At 39.4% G+C, this 23,353-nt stretch overlaps 3 protein-coding genes and 1 pseudogene across 3 annotated transcripts; 2 read left to right on the top strand and 2 right to left on the bottom strand.

The window, feature by feature from the left end:
- Nucleotides 1-3,413: 3,413 nt before the first annotated feature.
- LOC148723920 (uncharacterized) lies at nt 3,414-4,277 on the top strand. Its single transcript, XM_088734508.1, has one exon. The coding sequence runs from the start codon at nt 3,414-3,416 to the stop codon at nt 4,275-4,277; it is 864 nt and encodes a 287-aa protein (XP_088590634.1).
- A 2,968-nt stretch (nt 4,278-7,245) lies between these two features.
- Nucleotides 7,246-8,748, bottom strand: LOC148723921 (uncharacterized). Its single transcript, XM_088734509.1, has 2 exons — nt 8,718-8,748; nt 7,246-8,027 (listed from the first exon to the last, which is right to left on the bottom strand). Exons 1-2 carry the CDS (start codon nt 8,746-8,748, stop codon nt 7,246-7,248), a joined length of 813 nt encoding a protein of 270 aa, XP_088590635.1.
- Nucleotides 8,749-10,213: 1,465 nt separating this feature from the next.
- On the top strand, nt 10,214-11,328 carry LOC148723922 (beta-2 adrenergic receptor-like; annotated as a pseudogene).
- A 4,227-nt stretch (nt 11,329-15,555) lies between these two features.
- LOC148723923 (beta-2 adrenergic receptor-like) lies at nt 15,556-16,620 on the bottom strand. The gene has a single exon (XM_088734510.1). The coding sequence runs from the start codon at nt 16,591-16,593 to the stop codon at nt 15,556-15,558; it is 1,038 nt and encodes a 345-aa protein (XP_088590636.1). The 5' UTR covers nt 16,594-16,620.
- Between the last annotated feature and the right edge of the window lie 6,733 nt (nt 16,621-23,353).

The raw sequence follows: 23,353 nt of genomic DNA on the forward strand, positions 1-23,353 counted from the left end.
ACATGGTATGACACCTGATTATCTGAGATTAAGATTTGTATATCGTGACAGTGTAAGTGCTTATCGTTTAAGGAATACCGAAAACAAATTAGTTCTTCCAGAACCTCGACCTGACTATCTCAAGAGAAGTTTTTTGTACAGCGGAGCTCAATTGTGGAACAACTTACCTGTAGACCTAAGACAAGCGTCTTCGCTGACTGATTTCAAATCTAAATTAAGTCGCCACAGTTTAAAGTAAGTTCTTAATTCTAAGTAAATTTTAGACACAGCCTCCATGAAAAGCAGAATTTTTTATTTATTTATCTCTTTTATTTGAATTGTTATTATCAAATTATTATTGTAGTTAGATAGATAGGTTTCTAGTATAGAATAACTAAATCAACTGTTGGAAAAACCGTGTATAAATAAAGTTATCCTATCCTATCCTATCCTATAAGAAGTAGTCATTCACTTCTTAAATTTATCATCTTGGAAAGAAATATTAAGGAGATAGGCAAAACATGGGTTTGTTTACTTATTTTTTTCTTGTTAAATCTAGATGTCAGTCTTTTTCCAATGGGCGTGAACATTCTGGTCTGACCAGACAACAGGCTTATGTTAAATTTGTCATTACGCATCAGCTACGCTCTGTGATATTTCGCCATATAACGCATTGATGGCTTTGGACACGACCATACTTGAGGGGGATAGATCACTGCTTACTTGGCTACCTTCTTGGGAAAGAATACTAAATAACTAACTAGTTGAGTTAATTTTTCAAAGCCACTGTTTCGTAAATGCAAGTACCGTATTTGACTGATGTAGGTATACCGACTCGCACTCGAGCTTGCTGTATTAGCTGGTGTAATGATTACTCGAAGCGTTTCTTGAGTTCTGAGATACGCAGAAATGGTTTCATTTCCAGGCGTGAGCTTTTTTTGGGACCACTGCCGGGAAAAGATGAGTGGGAATAATGTGAACGTGTGCTACCTGCGTCGTAGTCTTACTACCGGCACGAGTAACTTAACAAGGCACAGTAGCCTCTGGGGAAGAAACAGTACAGATGTAAAGCTGTTGAACGTTGGCTAGTACAAACATTTCAGTGAAAGTCGTGGTTTTCCAGGTTTGACAATTATAAAACTTCTTTTAAGTAAAAAAATACTCAAACACTACACTTATCTCTGTTGCACATCTGCAATGATACATGATGGGCTATGCCCTTTGCAGATCTTTCGCTCTTTCTTGTCCTAAAATAGGCTTCATCCATCCAAGTACCATGAAACATTAAATTATGATACATTGGATCATGATTGGAGTTAGATAATTGTTTTCTCCTGTTTCGTATATGTAACACTCAACCTTAGTTCCTGTAGCCACGTACTTCTCAGTCCAATGTTTTATTTTTGCGTTTTATTTCAGTAGACCTAATTTTGAATTAATTGGCGTTATTCCGCACACGTGAAACATGTTTCTGAACTAGTTACATTCCGCTTACATTTGGTTCACGGTTCGGTTGTGAAGATGTTTGGGTCCGGACCCGTAGTGGGAGGATCTCACACCCCCCAGTGAGACTGGACTTATGATGGAATCGCCCTACTGAGGACATTTTTTGTTGCGTTACTATTATGGTATATAAAAACATGTGCTTTTCGCTTGAAGTTATTTTAGTAGTCTGAACAAAATATTTTAGTAGACGGAACAAAACATTTTAGTAGTCTGAACAGAACAGAAGTATTTCAACGAAATGGAAATAGAGAAACCCCGTGATACGCTTTGTAAACAATCATTATCAGGAGGTGTTGACTATCCTGCCAAGTTATACCCCTATTGAGGGAGCAATGTAACAATTTTAGGACTGCAATCCTCTTTTGCGATATATATTTGACAGCAAGATGATATTATGTTAAATAAGCTATAGACTGGATGTAAAATGCAAAACAATTGAGTTTGCGTGTGAATGTGTACATTTTCGAATAACTGATGGTACCGTCAAATCAGCTCATTTTATCCAACTTTAAAATTTGATTAAATCGCACATAATCATTTCCCCAAGAAATCTTTTGGAGATCGAAAAGAAAAACACTTCGCCTTCCAAAAGCCAGATTTTCAGTCGATTATTTTATTTACCCCATAATTAAATAACGGGTCTCTTCTGACCTATTTTTAATCTTGTAAGACGAAGGTCGGATAAATTTAACTAGATTGTGTAAATAAACAATCCAAAATTGCTCAAATTGTTGTCAACATATGTACTGATGTTGTTTTTCAAGATTTGGTACTTTTTATCGTTCTAAGTGTTGTCAGTTTGTGGCGCAACACTCCAAGATTCGTCTGAATTTTTGAGCTTCAAAAACGGCATTTTGACGAAATTCAGTTGTTATCGATTTTCTCGAAAATAAATCGATATTTCGCCAAACGAAGTATGCAGTGCTTTGTTTCACTATAGGGCCTACCCAACTTGAGGGTATGAGCCGAATCGATTTTTTGGCTGTTGCCCCCAAATGTTTGACCGTTGGTAACATTCGTTCTTAAAAGCTATCTTTATCGTTATAATTCTTGGTTTTCACCCACGTGACCCCTAACTTGACAACCGTTGCTATCCGCCATGATTGTGTCCCTCAGGTGTAAACAAAAAGTAGCATGAGAGAGAGTGAATGCGAGAAAGCGTCCTGGTTCTTTGTATCTTTGGCAATTGTGGAAGCAAAAGTGGTCAAGATAGCATTCGTTTTTATTCTGTACCTGCTATTATCACTAATCAAAGCGAAGAGTTCGAAGAGTTAACCCGAGAGAGGAGAAATCTTTGGATTTCCGCGGTGGGTCGTGCTGACCTGAAAACAAAGGATGTTTTGCAGAACGAGCGTGTTTGTAGTCGTCACTTCGTTTCTGGCAGGTCTGCAGCAAACTGGGACAGGTTCAATGAAGATTGGATTCCAACACGTCATTTAACCAAGAAAGAGTACAAGAAAAGAGATGCGGACGCCGCTGCTCAGAGGAGTGAGCAAGCGAAGGCCCGAAGGAAGAGTGCGATCGAGCGGCAAGAACAAGAGGCAGCCAAGAAGAGAAAATGTATCGATGGAAGCGAAGAGCGTATAATTGACATAGACTATACCGCTCCACCAAGCACGTCAACTTCAGAGAGCGGAGAAAAGAGCGAAGCAATGATGCTCGATGAGCCTTGTGCGAGTGGCGAACAAAGTGTAACAGACACTGCTTCCCTCGTGTAAACTGCGATAACAGTAAATGTCGAAACACAAACAGAAGAACAGAGTGAAACGAGCACCGCTTCTTGCGTATCAGCAGTGACAAAACTGGACGCCGAAACACAAACCGAAAAATTTGACTACCTTCTGAATGCTAGGCAAAGTGGGTACAAGGCACCACATAAAGAATTTTTTGATACGGAAGAACTTGAAAAAGTTCGATTTTACACTGGAATGCCTTCTTGGGAAATACTCATGGTGGCGTTTGAGCCTGTTGCCAAGTACATTACCCGCCGCACACAATCCCTGAACAGATTTCAGGAATTTATCATGGTGCTCATCAAGCTGCGGCTAAACGTTCCCTTTCAAGACCTAGCTTACCGGTTTGTGGTTTCAATATCCACAGTTTCAAGGATCTTTTCATCGTGGATGATGGTGATGGATGCCCGACTGTCTCCCCTGGTTTTTTGGCCAGACAGGGAAAGACTATGGGGGACAATGCCTATGTCCTTTCAGTATGCCTTTGGTAAGCAGGTCACAGTAATAATTGACTGCTTTGAGGTGTTTATTGATAGGCCAACAAACTTACTTGCCAGGGTACAGACTTTTTCTAATTATAAGCACCATAACACAGTGAAAATTCTTATTGGAATTACTCCACCAGGAACTGTCTGTTTTGTGTCTGAGGCTTGGGGTGGCCGCACCTCTGACAAGTACTTGACTGAGAATTGTGGGTTTTTAGAAAACCTACTTCCTGGTGACATGGTTATGGCTGATCGGGGATTTACTATTTGTGATAGCGTTGGGTTGAAACAAGCCAAGTTAGTAATCCCAGCATTTACTAAGTCTAAGTTACTACAGTTAGATCCTGTAGATGTGGAGCGAACAAGGGGCATTGCAAATGTGAGAATCCATGTGGAGAGAGTTATTGGTTTGTTGAAGCGAATGTACACCATTCTAGAAGGAACACTGCCTACAGAAATTCTCTCGTCCAACCGCAGAGGAACTCCAGATACTAAGATCCCCATGATAGACCAAATTGTAAGGGTTTGTTCTGCCCTTGTTAATTTATGCCCTCCAATAATTCCTTTTGATTAAACATTTCAGTCGCAAACTCTTTGAAACACCTGTTTTCTATACTTAGCATATCATTCTTCAACAAGAAAAGGGTATTTATAGCTCATTAAATGATGATAAAGTTTTTGAAATTTGAGAGCTGCTTGTTTGCAGGGAAAGCGGGTATTGAAGTTTTTCCAAGCCCTGCAACATGATAATTCATTGTTACATGCACATCACAATAAAACAGACAGTTGGTATTAACAAAGGGAATAATCAGTAACTATGTATTGTCTTTTTACTTTTAACTAATCTTTGCAGTCAGGAGCCCATCAATGGCTCAACTAAAACTGCTAGACTGAAATGAAGAGACCTTTGTTTGGAACATGTAGTATTTTGAAAAAATTACCAAAATAAACAAATATTACTTATGATGCACGATCCTTCCCAGTAGATAGCGCTATTCAGGCAATAGCGAAAATCAGACCTGAAAAAAATCAGGCCTGTACGGGATTCGAACCACTGACCTCTACGATACTAGTGGAGAGCTCTACCAGTTGAGCTAACAAGCCAACTGGGAGCAAGCCGTTAAGTTGATTCGTAATAAACCCGTGATGATGAATCAGATAAAATGAATATATGAAGTCCATATATTTTGAACTGCGGTATTAAATACGTATGATGCACGATCCTTCGCAGTAGATAGCGCTATTTAGGCAATAGCGAAAATCGGACCTGAAAAAAATCAGGCCTATACGGGATTCGAACCACTGACCTCTGCGATACTAGTGCAGCGCTCTACCAATTGAGCTAACAAGCCAACTGGGAGCAAGCCTTTAAGTTGATTCGTAATTTACCCGTGATGATAAATCATATAAAATGAATATATGAAGTCCATATATTTTGAACTGTGGTATTAAATACGTATGATGCACGATCCTTCGCAGTAGATAGCGCTATTTAGGCAATAGCGAAAATCAAACCTGAAAAAAGTCAGGCCTGTACGGGATTCCAACCACTAACCTCTGCGATACTAGAGCAGCGTTCTACCAACTGAGCTAACAAGCCAACTGGGAGCAGGCCGTTAAGTTGATTCGTAATAAACCGGTGATCATAAATCAGATAAAATGAATATATGAAGTGCATATACTTAACATACTTAACATACTTAACGACCTGCTCCCAGTTGGCTTGTTAGCTCAATTGGTAGAGCGCTGCACTAGTATCGCAGAGGTCAGTGGTTCGAATCCCGTAGAGGCCTGATTTTTTTTTTTTTTCGGGTCTGATTTTCGCTATTGCCTAAATAGCGCTATCTACTGCGAAGGATCGTGCATCATACGTATTTAATACCGCAGTTCAAAATATATGGACTTCATATATTCATTTTATAAACAAATATTGTTGACCTGAACTTTTCACCTGGTGAGACCCATTTAACCCTTGTTGAGTAGTAATTCCTATATATTATGCGATGTTCACATACATTAGTCCTGAAGCAAAATGTGTGGTTACAGAAAATATCCATACCTCCAACATGGAAGGTTTTACCATTTTGAACCCTCTCTACCTCCCTGAAATTCCCAATTAAGTTTCATACTTTGACTTATAAAGTTTGGATTTTGTAAAACCCTCCCCCTATGAATTTCCATTGACCTTTCATAGGGTGAGTATGGACATTTTCTGGAGCCACACAATATTAATTTGGGAAACTTATAAAAACTAAGAGTTTTATTGTTATGCCAAAGAAAAATATCTCACTCCTCCTTAATTAAACAGAATTGGTAAGACTCAAAAACATGGAAACATGCTCATTTTTTCTGTCTTAAAACACGCAACTAAATGTGAACGTATTCCTTGAATGTCAAATGTCACATGGGTTGGATTTATTCCTAGAGCCAGGCATGTGGTAAAGGCAATGGCAAAAACGCGACAGTCACTTCCATTTGTTTGCTGTTGCACGGAAAGAAAACTGTAGACTAGCCAGTGTCCCACCGAGCAAGTCATTTGTCTGGTTTTCTACTTCTTGGGAAATGGCATCATGGTAGAGGCTGTCATAGAGATTTACATGGCCAGGCAAACATCCGATCGAGCTTACACAAACCCAGTGATTACTTCCGGTATGCAGAATTTGCACAAATTCCCTAGAGACAACATCAAAGTTATGTGCTGGGCCTAGAGTGGGCCGCTACAATCCTTCGATTACTGAATTTTCTTTCTGTAGCAGCACTTCAGCCTGTTGTATTATATCACCAGTAAGCCAACCAGTTTGGCTAAGAATTGTTCGATTATCGCCATCATCTTGTAGGCTTTAAACTGCTGTCTTGTATAAAAGCTTGTCTCTAAGACGAAATATCCAAGCAAATCAGTCGCTTCTACTTGGGGCAAACACTCGGAGTCAAACTACTCATAAGGAATACTGACAGGGTCAACTCCTACGACTGATATCTTTTCGAGATATCGTCCCTTTACTTGCTTGTCTAAAGCCTTAGCTTAATCTGACAACACAGGAATATTAAAGGGAAGGGTCTTCAAGTCTTCTTCAGCTTCACCTTCCGGTAAATCCATGATGGAAGCGAACCATTCCACAAAAACCAGGAGAAGGTCGACAAAGATGACTTGCGATTAATATAACTTTCGCACACCGAGGGACACAACTATGGCGGATGCCCATATTTGGAAAGGGCTCTTACTTCAGGTAAAAACCAGCAATTCTTACAATAATTACAATAATTATAATTGAAATAACTACAATAAGGGGAGATAAAAGTATACGGATCAGATGTATTTATATATATAAAATGTTAAAAATCAAAATTGACTGATCAGAAGATGATTTATCAGCTTATGTTTATAAATTTTCGTCGAGGAGATCAATTTTATATCACTGGGTAAGTTTTTCCAAATGGTCACTGCGCGGTATAAAAAACTTCGCTGGCCCGTAGCAGTTTTGTAGCGCGGTATGTCCAGTGTATATGCATTGCGAGTCGAGCGGCCACTAATCGTGCCTCTCTTAGCAACTAAGGTTGCTCGGTGTCACACTGTTCATGCACTTAAATATCATCATGGCATCACGATAAAATAGATAGTCTTTAACTGGCATCCAATGAAGCTGTTTAAGGATTGGTGTAATATGGTCAAATTTTCTTGATCTTGTCACCATACGGGCAGCAAAGTTCTGAATAGCCTGTAACTTGTTGATATTAGTAACAATAGTGTTTGACCATACGCTTGAACAATAGTACATTTTACTAAAAACTAAACTCTTAATTATGGTTACAAATAAGTCTTTGTCGAAAGCATGTTTGGCGCGATTTATTTGGGTCAGGCTTGACATACAGTATGAAACGGTCTTAACAGTATGATCACTGAAAGTAAGGTGATCATCAAATATCACACCTAGGTCCCTAGCACAACGGGTAGGGACCAGATCTTTACCAAGCAAGGACAGGTTGAAGTTTGGGATCTTGGCAATCATTCGGCGACTACCAAACAGCATTAGTTTAGTTTTTGTTGCATTAAGGAGGAGGCGATTATCAAAGCTCCAGTTCCTGATCTTGGTGAGGTCTTTGTTCATGTCTTCCACAACATTTTCGCGCTGTTGAAGGGGGAAAGTTATGTAAAGTTTACTGTCATCAACATATGTCTTGGATTTGCAGCACTCAGTGAGGAACGGAGGGTGGGTCGTTGGCATAAATATTGAACAGGATGGGCTCAAGGATGCTCCCGTGCGGTACTCCACTTTGAATTGGTAGTTTGTCTGAAAGTACAGAATTGATGCGGATAGCTTGAAATCTATTGAACAAATAGTTAGAAAACCAGTTAAGAGCTGCAGGGGACAGACCGATATCTTGCAGCTTTAAAAAAAAGATGTAATGATTAAGACTACCGAAAGCCTTGCTCATATCCAAAAGGACTACCGCAGTAACTTTTTGCCTATCCATTGCTTCCAGAATGATGTCAGTTGTTTCTATAAGAGATATTTCTGTTGAAGGAAATCGTTTATTTCAGCTTTGCTCGGTTTCGCCGACCGGTAGGGACACCGCAACAGCTTGCGCCAATTATTGCGGGCCCAGTAAACCCACCCATCCCACCTCCGGGGGAGGACATCCATCACACAGCAATCTCGTGCGTGGTAAATTAGCGTCTCCTGCCCCTAACCCTTCAGGAGATGGGACCTCCATTTATTCGTCCCTATCCGAGAAGGCTAGAATATCTAACCATTTCTGGATGTTATAGAAAGGTAGCAAATTCTTCTCAATTATTTTAAGAGCCTGCGTGTTGTTCCGGCCGGGACTCGAACCCTCGACCTCTCGCACAACAGTCCAGCGCTCTATCCATTGAGCTAACCGGGAGGCGGTTAGAAAAGACTTTGTCTTGATTCTAAAAAAGCCATAAGGTGGTTCAAAGCCACATTTTCGCACCCTTTAGAGAAGGTAGCCAGTAGTGAAACAGGTCTATTGTTGTTAGGTCTTTCATGATCACCTTCCTTTGGAATAGGTATGACTCCAGCCATTTTCCAAGGCAAAGGGAATGTACCTGTAACAAAGGGTAAACTATGGGTAAAACCCAAAGCCAGTTTATCAAGGAAATAAGTTCAATCAAAATGACATTTTCCAAAACATAAAATTGTTAAGAATGTTACAAATTTTTTGAAACTTTGGCTTGCTCGTCCACGAGTTTGAGGCAAATGTGCCTGATCCACTCAGAATCGCGCGTACGTGTGGTGAATATGGGATACCGCTGGCCACTTGGCACGTGTATGCTACTATTACGTAACAAAAAAGATAGTTCTGCCTTTTCGCAATAATGATACAACAATAAGAAGAAGGAAGTGATAGGAAGCATAAAAATCCTATTTGCTAGCAAATATTTCATATAGCACTCATCTGGTAAGCAGGAACTATGCAAATATGTTAGAGCGAGCAGAGTTTTTAGAAGAAGAGAGAGTTCTAATCCCGCAAGACTGACGTTGTACACCGAAACTGTCACCAATTCATTTTATTTAATTTGCCAACATGGCTGTCATGACATCATGCTATAACACTCTTTTGGTGAGTTTGGCGCAGGACGGCTAATGGTAGAAACACTTCTTTTATAGCCTATGCAATTGGTTACTGACGTCTCAGTGCACAAGAAAATTAAAAAGATGGCAGGATTGGAAGTCGATTTTGTGTTCACCGTTTGCGGTATACGTCTTTCCTTACTACCTCTCTTTTCCATCTTTTTCCTCGTCAGAGCTCATACCGAAAATCGTGCTAATTGGATTATCAATGCTCGGTGGACCAGAAAATTAACATAATAACATCTCCCTTATGATATAAATATTTCTTCCTCGTTTTAAGACGAACAATTTCCCAAGCCATTCTAATGTGTTCTTTGAGAGGCCTAATGGGCATGGACAGTGAAAATTTCATTCCACTTAATTGGTCGGTAAGTGACCCGTTACGTTCATTTCGGCTTGAAAACGTAATTATTTCTATTTTTAAAGTGTTTAAAATGCCGCGGACCTCCCCGCTCGAGTACGCTTCACTTGCGCATTACGTGTAACACGCATTAAATTACAGACTATCTTAAGATTGATTTTGAATTCGAAACTCGACGTAATTATTTTTAACTTTTGTATCCAGGATCAAATTAACATTTGGGTAGTTAGATTCAAGTCAGGGCCCCTCTGCACTGATCTAGAATCGTTAATGTTTTTTTTCATGTTTTGTGTTTTCTTGTAAATTTCTTGTCACAAAAGCAACTGCCTTTCGGGGGGAGACTTTTCGTAGTGCTTTTTTTTAACTTTTGCGAATAGTTAGCAAAGCCTTAAATCTTCAAAGCTTTTTTGAAAAAGATAATAGGGCCATTTTACATTTAACGCCAATCTTTTTTCATAAAGCTCGCACGTACATTAGGTGTTCCTCTCAATAATTTGCATGGTGGATAAGGAAAATTCAGTCAGAATAATTCTCTGCAAACAAAGGGGCAGAAACATCTCTTCATATTCAGTAACACCTGTTCCCTTAAAAAGGACACGTAATTGCACTTTTAAGACGATTCTCAAACTTCTCCTCAACTTCTGCTGTTACTTTACATCATCTTACCATGAATGATAGCCACCCGAATGAAAATCTCAGCAGTGCAGCCTCCATCGTTCTACCACTGTGGTTTTCTTTATCTGGCTTAGCTGCTGTAACTGGAAATGCAGTCGTGTTGTGGCTGCTCTATAAAAACGAGTCTTTACGAACAATTTCCAACTGGTTTTTAGCCTCATTATCTGTGGCGGACGTTGTGGTTGGGTTCGTCATGGATCCGTTTTGGATTGTCATCAGATGTTGGTTTCAGCCAAGAGTCTCTTTTTATTTTGTTTGATATTAGATTAGTGTTGTGGATTCACACAACCACCGCCACTGCTTTCAACGTCTGCTGCGTTTCAATCGACCGTTTTATTGCGATTCGGTTCCCTTTTCGGTATCAAGACGTTTTAACCAAGAGGAGATGCTTTGCAGTCATTATTTTAGTATGGTTTATCTCATTGAGTCTTCCTTCCTCAATAGTTTTCTTTCAACCTGGAAGGTATCGAAGAGAACTTTTTATGCCCTTTGCATGTACAGCGTCAGTGGTTCCGTTATTAGTGGTCTTCTTTTGCTATACATTCATCTTCAAATTAGCAAGAAAACAATTCAGAAGCATTTTAGCAGGTAAAGAACCTCTTGACTCCGGCGACAACAGTAGAGTTCGTGCTATGCAAAATTTAAAAGCCATCGAAACAGTCGGTTTTGTTTTAGATGCTTGCATCATCACATGGATGTCACTTTTAGTTGTACTGTTGTTTAAATCTTGTAATATGAAAGAAAAATGGAAGTGTAATAAAATAAGGCCTTGGGTTGAGGCAATTACTTTTACTTCATCGGCGATCAACCCGTTGATTTACTACTTCAGAAATGGCGAATTTCGCCGAACCTTTCGCCGCACCTTCCATTGGCTTCCCTGTCTTCACAAGTCGAAACAAAATGCACCAGACCTTAAAAAACAACCAGAGCGAAATCAGATTGAACGAAAGAATGGTACTCGTGGTAACTTGGCGACTTATGAGATAAAACTCTGAGGACAATTCAAGCGAAGAGTACTGTCGTTTAATCTCAAACCTGGCGCCCCTCATAAACAATTGATGATCAAGCGGAAGCGATAGTTTCTAAGCTTATTTTACATAACTCTGTTTCTTAATAAATGTAAATGAAATATGATCAAAATAACTCTTTTCTATCATATCAGACAAGTCACTCATAGCGTGTAATTTTGCTCCCGTGAAATGCTCGTCATTACGGAGGATGTATAAAGAACGCCGTTCTACGGCAAAGGTTAGATAGAGTGGATCTTAAAAATTGAGAGAGCTAGAATAAAGAGCTTAAGTCTCCATCCCAGATAAAAGTGAAATTATATAAAGAAAGACGGCGGAGGCAACGAGATTTTGGTGAAAGGAAAAAAAAGAATTTATAAGGTCGGGGCGCACTAGGTAATATTGAAGTAGAATGAATAAAAGGGGTAAATTTTTAACGAAACTGAGGTGCTCCGTCGGTGGGGAATGTGACAAGATAACTTGGTTTATCAACTAAGTTAAAAATATAAATCATCCCCTGTGAAGAGTTTTTAAGCTAACATTTCGAGCGTTACCTCTTCGTCAAGGCGACTGGGATGAATCTTACGAAGGTCTACTGCTCGAAACGTCAGCTTAGAAACTCTCTACAGTGACTGATTTACATTATCAGCTCAGTGGATAAAACCAGATTATATTCATATTAAGGTGGCTACGACTTGTCTCGGTGACTAGTACCCCAAACAAGTCTCATCGAATGACATGTTCAATATTTGAGAAATCTTTTGCTGCAATCAGTCAGACAGAGAGCGGCGTTGTCACAGCGTGTCTGCACTTTCGCGACAGATTGTGCGAGAATGTGACTTAGTATGGTCTGTACTCTTGTCGACATGGATATTCACACCATAGTGGTCAAACTGTTGTGGACTCACGAGGTGCATCCGGCTGAGTCTGCAATTCAACAATGAGAAAGCGTCATTCACTTCCCAAACTCCCTCAGTAACCAATTCAAAATGCCGGCCGTACATGATGTAAGTTAAAAAATCTGAAGAAAAAGAAGAAAAAAATTGGAGATATATAAAGACTCTTCCCCTCGTAGAATGTAACCACTTTTCAAATTTTGGTAGACCCCTATGGCAAGGAAATCACAAAAAATAAAGGAAAGTCTACTCCAAAATATGCCAAAGAGCAAAGAAGAAATAAAAAAAGGATGGTATAATCTGTGTACTGCATCTTTACGTTACTTCAAAAGGCACTCCTCTCGTGCTAGGGAAGTGAAGTGGGCCTATTAGACAATATCTCCTTGCTCCGCTGATTACAGGTATTCCAGTCTGGGATTTGAAGCGCTTGTGCAAGTGCAGGTATATCTCTCTTCTTCACTCGAAATTCTGCTAGGCATTCATCATCTTCCATCTCATCCAGATCGAAAAGTGGATATGCACTGTACGGTAGGTCTAAGCTTGGAGACATACTGTTCGCACAAAACCGGGAGTTCTTCATCGTTAAGAATCCCTTTGTCATAGCAAAGTAAAATAAAATCCAAATGAATAAAGGCTGATAGTTTCGAAAGAAACTGTTTGGGGCTGCGTCGGTGGGAGTAACGAAATAATTTGGATATATCAACAAAGTTGAAATGGTAAATTGGCCACCGTAATGATTACAAAAGCTGACGTTTCGAGCGTTAACCCTTCGTCGGAGCGAAAGACGAAGGGCTAACGCTCGAAACGTCAGCTTTTGTAATCATTACGGTGGCCAATTTACCATTTCAACTTAGTTGATATATCTAAAATAAAATCCTTCGTCTCTTTGGACGAAGTCATTAAGAGTTTTTAGACGTGCAAAAACTACCGCGAAGACGCTTATTGGTTTGTAGTTCACGTAGCTTAAAGTTTAATTTTCGCGGGCTACGGCGACGTACTCTCCCCAAGCCTCGTCAACCACGATAGCCGTAGCAGCGCTAGCCGTAGGGATTTGCTTAAACTCTCAACTGTCATACGTGATCCAACATAATTCGCTGGCTGATATGGAACGATGATGATACAAATAGATTGACAGCTTAATAGTGCCACCTGAAGTGTCACCTTGATAAAAGGTGACCTTCGCTTTCCTCATTAGATAGATGGAAGCTAGTCCCCGTTGTGACAACTTGAAGAGAAAAGAGATTAAGGAAGGATCAACCAAACAAACAACGAGTGTTAGAGATTTTACATCTAACAAACACTGGTAATTAAAGGGCACCTACACCCAAAAAATTTTTTTCGCTTAACGAAGTAAGCTTATTTTTTTGAGTATTTCTGCACAAAAATTTTTTTATTTGCTCAAATCTTCAATTTTCTATGCCCAGTCAAAATACGGAAAATCGGCCGCCATCTTGCCCCACGACCGAGTTTAAAGAGGAATGGCTCTAGTGGGTAATGTGACGTCAAATCGAGAACACGAAAGTCTGCTTTTCACACATTTTCACTCTTTTGGGAAGGTTGTAGTCGATAATTGTCCGAAAATATGCCGACTAAGTGTGTTGTAGAAGGATGTAGCAACGTGCGAAATTTGCAAGAGGGTATCGCGCTCCATACAATCTTCATACAACACACCTAGTCGGCATATTTCGGACGATATCGACGACAATCTTCCCAAACAAGTGAAAATGTGTGAGATGCAGACTTTCGTGTTCTCGATTTGACGTCACATTACCCGCTAGAGCCATTCTTCTTTAAACTCGGTCGTGGGGCAAGATGGCGGCCGATTTTCCGTATTTTGACTGGGCATAGAAAATTGAAGATTTGAGCAAATAAAAAAATTTTTGCGCAGAAATACTCCAAAAAATAAGCTTACTTCGTTAAGCGAAAAAAATTTTTTGGGTGTAGGTGCACTTTAAAGTGAAAACATTCCTGGCTCAGGAGGCATACGTCCGATTCCCTCCGACAAATGACGAATTTGATGATTTGACGATATCATGGTCAACCTCAGCCAATAATGGGATAATGTTAGGGTGAAGTTCAGTAGAATTCTCGTTCCAGGGGCCCGTTTCTCGAAAGTCCTGGTGACTTAACGGGCCCGAAGCCGAGTTTAACACTCAAAATTTAAAGAATAGGAAAGCAGGTTCTAACACCCAAACCAGTGCTTTTATTTCTTTAGCTGATAGTTTTATTGCATCATTTTCAAAAGTTTTGAATTCCCCATCTGGAATGAAAACAGAACAGCTTTACGGGCCCGTTAAGTTACCTGGACTTTCGAGAAACGGGCACCCAGACCCCCTCCAGCGAAAAAAACCCAATTCCTTTAAACTTTTACATAATCAAAACTGCATTAGGACTTCTTTACGCCTGAAATGTAATTGCAGATTACGACAAAATGTTGTTGCATGTTTTCCTATGATAATGTAGCTTTAACTCTAGAATTTGAAGAATATATTCATATATATTCAAGCTCTCACTCTTCGAGAGACTCTTCAATTTAAACAGACAATTCTAATCACCATGGAACGTTGATTGAGCTTCTTAGAAAACTTTTGACAATTTAATTTGGCTCCAAAATAAGCAACGACACCAGGTCCACTGTTGAGTCAAATTCGGAATGGTTTGAGGAAAAAAAAGAGAGGATCATGATCCTAAGTTTGTTACCTCAATACTTATCATACAACTCTGCGAGAAATTGATCTGAAGTTTGTCACCTGCTAAAACTGAATGGAGAAGAACTTTCATAAGCACAAAATGCTCCCTGATCACAGAATAATAATTAACTGTCATTTCGTTGTAAATGTGTGAATGTGTGAATGTAAGGCACTCAATATCATCAAAAATACGAATATTGTGTAATGAGTATTTTTAGGAAATCTACAATGATTTAGAGATCGATGCAAAACTGCTCAGGCCTTCTTCCGGCTGAAGCAGCTTCTATCAGCAAGCTGCAATACGTATATAGATTTGACCTAATCATCCTAGCTGGGATCACTAAATTGACGCCGACTAACCTGAGATCACCTGATGCCATTTATAGAGAAAAGTACAACCTGTTTTATATTATATTATTAACATCTCCATATAACGCAACTGAGTAATTGCAAAAGCAAATCATAAAATTTAGGCAATGTGCGGAGGGTGTTGTACGTATCAAGAGACTTTCAAACTAAGGACTGTTGCAAAGAGGATTCTTTTATTAGATATAACACACTATTATTATAAAATTTGTTATTAATGCACAAACCAGAGTTGCAGTCCATTTCATCAATCAATGCCAGAGTCATTTTTCCTCTAAGATATTCTCGGGGCTCGGGTTTTTATTCCTTACATCTCCAGAACTCACACCATTTCGCATCATTGAGTTTCGAGTTGGATTCAGCCCGGTTCTTGTTTTCCTCTCCTTTCTGTTTTCACTGGGTAACCAGCGAAAGGTCCGGCGAAAGGCTTGACGGAACTCTTTATTTCGAAAGTAATATATGAATGGATTGATTGCTGATGAGGTAAAAGCGATTGCCTCAACCCAAGGCCACACATTAAAATATAATCTGTCAACTTTATCCCATTCATTTATCACGGTATAGTAACAATCAACAAACAGAACAACAAAACTGGGTATCCATGCGATAATACAAGCACCTAAAACGAAACCGATTGTTTTTATAGCTTTAAAGTTTTGCGTTCTAGGAACTCCGGAATTGTCGTGGGATATTGTGGGATTTTCTCCTGCTGATATTCTTTGAAATTGCTTTTTTGCCGCTTTGAAAATAAAAATATAGGAAAGTGAGACTACAAGTATTGGAAAAGCAAATGTTATAACTGCCACAGAAATCCACAGCACTGAAACATCAATACTTTGCTCGCCATGTACTGACAACATCGAGAAAGGAAGACCCAGTGAAAATAACCACACCAAAATTATCACCAGGTAACATCTTTTCTTGGTGACAATGTCCTGATAGCGAAATGGAAACCGAATGGCAATAAATCGGTCGATTGAAACACAGCATATGTTGAAAGTAGTGGTGACGGTCGTGTGAATCCACAAAAATTCTAAAAAGAAGCTAACCACACTGTGAAATGTTAACCACCATGTGAAAATGACCCACGCAGGGACTATCACCAGCCCAACGAAAAGGTCAGCTACGGATAAAGAGGCCAAGAAATGGTTGGAAATTGTTCGTAGAGACTCGTGTTTGTAGAATAGCCACAACACAACTGCATTTCCAGTTACGGCTGCAAAACCAGACAAGGAGAGCCACAGTGATAGAACGATGGACGCTGCACTGCTAAGCTGATCGTTTGGGTCGCTATCATTCATGGTTAGATGGCGGACAGCGACAGCAGAAGAAAGAAATTAAGCTTTAGAAATGCTTGAAATTTTCCTTTACTCTCTCCAAACCAAACAGATCTTTCTGAAACTTGAGTGTTTGGATAGATTATCATATCCCAGTCATCCAATACCCTTTTTTATTTACAGGCGCGCCTTATTGGTCTTTAAAAGTTTCCGAAAAGGTGAGTTGAAAAAGAAAAAGAAAATAAACAACAACAAGAACTCTTTCCAGCAAAATGTTTCGAAATCTTTATCAATGTCTTAATCCTCCTATCATTATGAAAAAGAGTCGTCGCTACGATTCAAGTGATTTTGTGGAAAATTTAGAACCAAAATTAACAGAAAAGTTTCCCTTGACATGCAGGTGTTTTTATTAAATTGAAACAGGATGTCTACGAGGAAACTCTCAATTTGAATACTCCTATCGCTAACAGCTCCTGGTTAACAGTTAAATGGAGTTTCGTTCTAATCACAAAAGTGACCGCATTGATTCCTACCGAGTTAGCGGGCCAGTTTGATGATAAATGTTGTAGTCTGATCTAACAACAGAAAACGTATATGTGTCTAGAATAATTGATGACAACCAAAATGAAGCATGATTTTAATCTGTCATTATTTGTTTTCAAGAGTAAATATCAGTCTGGGTCACAAGAAACTCAGCTCTCAGTCTCCTGAAAATTTAATGATAAGCTCTTTCGGAAGTCGGAAAAGTCATTTCGTTTTTTTTATGAATTACGACTAGACCAATGACTCGGCGATGTCAAACAAACGTAAAAATGTATCGTACAGCTGTAATTTTAGACATGTGCCTTTACAGCTTTTCTTTGGGCTGGAAATTCTTGTAAACTACCGCAGTTAATGGGATAAAAATATATAGCGCTCGTCAGGTAAGCAGGAACTATGCCAATATGTTAGAGCGAACAGAGATTTTAGAAGAAGAAAGAGTTCTAATCCCGCAAGACTGACGTTGTACATCGAAATTGCCACCAATTCATGGTTTTATGTTTTTCCCCTTTGTCCAGTCTACATATATAAATAAATCAGTGCTGCATATCCTGAAACTCGTTTGCTAGGCCCCAACATAAATCAAAACAAACCACTGGGTGGAGTTAAATGGCTATGAACAAAGGCCCATAGCCGCTCTAATAAAAACATGTTTTGAGATCTTGAGAAATTTACGAGGAACAAAATTAAACATTTGGCCCGGTAAAGGTAGGGCACTCAAAAACGAAATTGGAAAACAACAACCTAGCGCTCTGCCGAGAGGACAAAATAAGGGCAGGGTTGGGAGCGAAAACTCTCCTTTCCCAGCCAGCCAAAGAATAAAATGACGCTATAGCAGCAGATTGTGCAATACCGACCTTTAGTCTTAGAGGGTCATGGATTGATTTAACCCCGGGACCTCTAGGCACATGTCCGGATGTTGTCACGTAACCGGTAACACGACAAGACAATTAAACATTAGATTGCCAGGAGAAAAAACATAAAAATCCCATTCACAAGCAAATATTTCATTTATTTTTTTCCCCTTTGTCCAGTCTACATATAGGAATAAATCAGTTCTGCATATCTTGAAGTTCGTTTGCTGGGCCCCAACACAAATCAAAACAAACCACTGGTTGGAGTTAAATGGCAATGAACAAAGGCCCATAGCCGCTTTAATGAAAACATGTTTTGAGATCTTGAGAAATTTACGAGGAACAAAATTAAACCTTTTATGGCCCAGTAAAGGTGAGGGCACTCAAAAACGCCAAAGAGCATTAGGATTCTCTGCAATCCTGATGCTCACCCCACCCAAAGGAAATGCAGCACTGGAAACAGGAACTGCTGCCTTTGCAAGCAGACTCCTCTTCTCTATTACAAGGAAACAAAAGGAGTAACGTAATATAACTAAGAAAATCCGAATAATTGTAAACTCTTATTCTTGTTAACTGGGGAGCCACTGCCCTTGCAAGTAAGCCCCCAAGATGTTTATGATTTAATATACACCTACAAGCTGCAAGATTGTTGTACTACCTCGGGATACAGATAGATAGCAACAGCATTAAAATTAACTTGATGGTAGATGTGCCTTCTTCACTTGCTTTTGTTGCTAATTGGCTGTTCTGAAAATACAAATGTAGCAGAAAGATACCACCATGATCGAAAATACAAATAACATAAATGGGAATGATAACCACATGTTACGAAAAATAGTGTTGCGTGACATGCATGACCTTCTGGAAGCTTCGCGAAAGGTCATGGCTTGTTTATTTTAGTACATTATCTAATCGTTTCCAAAAGCGGTATATTTTGTAATGTTGCTATAATTAGACGTTTTTTTAGAAAGTTCTAGTATTTTATCGCGTGAGTATATAAGTAGGATAGGTTAAGCGAAGTTTTAACTAAGTTTTGACAAGCGAAGAGAGTTGTTAGTGAGCAGTTGTGATCAGTCAAGCGTGACGAGGCAGTGTTCGCTGAATTTGGCGAAGGCCGTGTGTATTTTCAAATTTATTGAAGTTGGCGGAGGCCGCGTGTATTTTTCAAGTTTATTGAAGTTGGCGGGGGCCGTGTGTATTTTACAAGTTGTGTGAAGTTGGCGGAGGCCGTGTAAGTTTACTAAGTTACGTACTAGTGTAGAGTTTATTGAGTATACGTTCATTTTGGAAATCTTGTTGCTGTTCCGACAACCCTGCGTTCTGTTTAGACTGCAAATCACCTGCCACTCAGCCATCAAACTCGTAACGCCACAGTTCTGCTTGATGACCAGAGGATTCATTTTTGACAAATACTACTGGGAAAGGAAGGAACAGAGAAATAATCCAGATTACAGTTATCAACACACAACATCGTTTCTTTGATAGAATCCCTTCAAACTGTTTTTGGATAGAAAGGACAAGGAGAGAAATACATTTATCCATTGATGGCATACTGGAAAGAGATACGTTAGTAATGGCAGAGTGTCTTTCTGAGTATTTCTCATCCATGACCAAGGGAAAAGGAGGTGAACAGGTAGATGATTTAACTGAGAAACATTTTATTGCACATAGCAGTCTACCTTTAATTTCTACATATATGGGGGAATCAAATGATTCCTTTTGTTTCAGACCCGTAAATCATCATGAAGTGAAGGATGCCCTTGAAGATCTTAATACTCGTAAAGCAACTGGATATGAAGGTTTGCAACCCAGAATTTTAAAACTAATAGCTGAGGAATTGGCCCCTTCACTTACTAGGATTCTCAATACTAGCATCGAACAAGTGACATGGTTATCCGATTGGAAGAGAGGGGAATGGGTGCCTGTCCACAAGAGTAACAACAGAGAAGAACTAAAGAATTACCGACCAATTACAGTTCTACCAACCCTCGACAAGCTGTTTGAGAAATTATTGGGGAAGCAGTTTACGGAGTATATGGATCCTAAACTAAACAATAAACAATAGCCTAAACAATAGCCTGACACCCTATCGAAAGAACAATGGGTGTGAAACCACATTATTGAGACTAGTTCAGAAGTGGAAGATGGATCTAGTATTAGTATTAGTATTAGTATTAGTATTAGTATTAGTATTTAAGGATTTGTACCAAGTAATGGAGCAGAAACAATAAGACGTAGATCTCCTACGAGGATTAACCTTCAACAAACCCACCCATCCCACCCCAGGGGAGCACATCCATCACACAGTAATCTCGTGCGTGGGAAATTAACGTCTCCTACCCCTAACCCTGCAAGAGACAGGACCTCCATTTATTCTTCCCTATCCGAGAAGACTAGAATATCCAACCAATCTAACCATTTCTTGATGTTATAAAAAGGTAGCATATTCTTCTCAATGATTTTAAGACCGTGAGTGTTGGTCCGGCCGGGGCTTGAACCCTCGACCTCCCGCACAACAGTCCAGCGCTCTATCTATTTAACTAACCGAAAGCCGGTTAAATCTAAATAGTAGAAGATCTAGATAGTAGAAAACTTGTGGGAGTATTACCCTCAGATATGAGTAAGGCATTTGACTCTGTTAGCCCACCACTACTTGTTAAGAGACTGGAACATACAACTTTTCAGAATCAGCCCTCAACCTTCTGCGTACGTATTTTTCTCACAGATGGAATAGGGTCAAGTAAGGTCCTGTGACCAGTCAGTTGAAAGATACAATAAGAGGCTGCCTTCAAGGGTCATCCTTGGGTCCCCTCTTGTGGAATTCATTTCAAAATGATCTCACTTATATAACTGAGGAGGGAATCTCGATGTATGCAGACGATCATCAAATTTTTGCCTCAGGCTCGTCTGCTAGTATCGTGGAAGAGAGACTGCTGAGTGAAGGTAGCAAAATTACTAAATGGTACGAGGAAAACCTGCAACAAGTGAATGTCCAGAAATATCGATTCATGCTTTTGGGTTCTGGAACTGAGGCAAATAATAGTATAAACCTGCATAGAGATGGGACTAACATAGAACAATCGAAATCTATCAAATTGTTGGGTGTACTTCTGGACTCTGAACTAAATTTAATTTGACTAAGGCTTTTTTATTAAGAAATTATTAATCCTATAGGTTATTCTGTGCGAAGCAAGGTAAAGTTGACTCGAACCAGCTACCTCCCTATGTAGATTGTTTACGGATGCACTCCTTGAGAACAAACTATCAAGCAGCGGTTTGGAGAAGGAGTCTGCAGAGCGGCCCTCAAGTACCTTCACCTGTGGGTCATGGATGGGTTCAACAAGAAAACTTACTATCCATCAAATGGATGAGCGGAGAACCAGCACCTGCAGTTCTTCTTGAGTTGCTATCCTGTTCCTGTGCAAGATCATGCAAATTTCCCACCTGTACGTGCATCACGAATGGTCTCAAATGCACAGATAAATGTCGGCTTCGCAACTGCAACAATCGTGCAGAGGAGGAAGAGGAAGAGGAGGAGGTGTATGATGACGATTTCTCTAAGGACGATGTGGATGAGACTGAAGATTAAAACTCCATAAATAAAACATCCGTTAGGTTTAAAAGTTTTTATTGAGACAATCATGAAATTATCATTCTTCTATGAAATTGGATTCTGGCAAATTTTTTAACTTTAATTACTCCGATTTTCAGATATTTCATTTTGGTTTGCGTCCTCCTTAACCTCTAGAGGGCTTTTCAAGACTAAGTGATAAGTTTGTTTGATTTAAAGGTGCAATGCTTTCAATTTTCATTCAATTTCGCCTTATTATATGTTAGAAGAATTGTATCTTAGTATCCAAGATGGCGGATCCAAGATGGCGTACGGATGTTAATGAAGATATGTTGTCTTTGAAGCAACGGCATCTAACTTAACTATTGGCTATGAGTCACTTGTTCTTTTCTCCTTTCGTTTGGCGAAAATTTTGCGAGATTAGACATTGAACAAAAAAATATCACAATTTTACGCTTATACCTCACTACATTTTAGCGCTGCCATGGAAAAGAAAAACATGTTAACACTTAAATAGTTTTGAACTCAGAAGTTTAAAAACTTATCTGGGAGAAATCTCTATCGTTTTCGTATATAAAATACCCTTACAGAACGGTTAAAACGCTTGCAAAGAATAGTATTAGACAGTTATCGTTTGTTTCCTGTCAATTCTGTCGAGGAGTGACGTCACTTGATCACGTGATAACACCTGTTCAGCTACTCATTGGGCACTGCTATCATACATAATATTAAACTAGAGTAACTGCAGTTTTCAAAAATGTATGATAGCATTTGTCCCCCCGAGTGGTAATGAAAGGCCATTGTTGGGGCCCTGGCCCATGGACTAATTAGCTTCGTTTGTAAAAAGGCCAGCCAACAGATAGGAGTTTTAAGACGTCTAAGAAAACTAATACCCACTCACGCTAAACTACAACTTTATAAAGCCGCCAATTTACCTCACTTGTCCTACTGCAGTATCATCTGTCATTTCTGCAGGACCTCAGACAAACGTAAGCTTGAAAGACTACAAGAGAGGGCCATGAGAGTAGTTCTTAAGAGCGAATGTTACCAACGGTCAAACATATGTGGCAACAGCAAAAAATCGATTCGGCTCATATTCTCAAGTTAGGTAGGCCTTATGGTGAAACAAAGCACTGCATACTTCGTTTGGCTGAATATCGATTTATTTTCGAGAAGATCGATAATAACTGAAAACAACCAAATGCCGCTTTTGAAGCTCAAAATGTCAGACAAATCTCGGAGCGTCACGCCACGAATTGAAAACACTTGGACCGATAAAAACTACCAAATCTTGAAAAAAAAAAACATCAATACATATGTTGACAGCAATTTGAGCAATTCTTGATCGTATATTTACACACTCTAATTGAATTTAACCGACCCTCTTCTAACAAGATTAAAAATAGGTCAAAAGTAACCCGTTAGTTAACTATGTGTTAAGCTTAAATCTTTCTAGATTTTTTGCATAATTTGCTGTGACTGAAACTTTGCCAGTCCCGGGAAGTTATTTCGCCGCACGGGCCACGCAGGTATGTCGACCAACTGGTATTTGCGCAACTTTCTGTGCGTGCCAAAATCTAATCTCATCTTCGCTTGAAAAACAAGAAAAGCTAGGAGTGGAAACTTTTGCTTATTACATGTGGGTAGATGACACTGTACTACTAAAAAATCTAGAAAGATTTAACTTAAATCTCATTTAACGTTTAAAGCGACATATCAATGACTGCAACCATCGTGTTGTATACAAACCTCGCAAACTTTAAAACACGTCCTCTAGTGATACCTGGAAAAGTATTCAGAATAAATTCCAGGAAGATTT

The sequence above is a fragment of the Stylophora pistillata genome, chromosome 9 (genome assembly GCF_964205215.1).
Source record: "Stylophora pistillata chromosome 9, jaStyPist1.2, whole genome shotgun sequence".
Taxonomy (NCBI): Eukaryota; Metazoa; Cnidaria; class Anthozoa; order Scleractinia; family Pocilloporidae; genus Stylophora; species Stylophora pistillata.

Bases quoted from the DNA above. Each gene is read 5' to 3' on its own strand.
- LOC148723920 (XM_088734508.1), top strand. From the start codon at position 3,414: ATGCCTTCTTGGGAAATACTCATGGTGGCGTTTGAGCCTGTTGCCAAG.
- LOC148723921 (XM_088734509.1), bottom strand. From the start codon at position 8,748: ATGGCTGGAGTCATACCTATTCCAAAGGAAG. The intron at 8,028-8,717 runs GTGATCATGAAA...TTTGTTCAATAG, and splicing joins CATACCTATTCCAAAGGAAG to ATTTCAAGCTATCCGCATCA.
- LOC148723923 (XM_088734510.1), bottom strand. From the start codon at position 16,593: ATGAATGATAGCGACCCAAACGATCAGCTTAGCAGTGCAGCGTCCATC.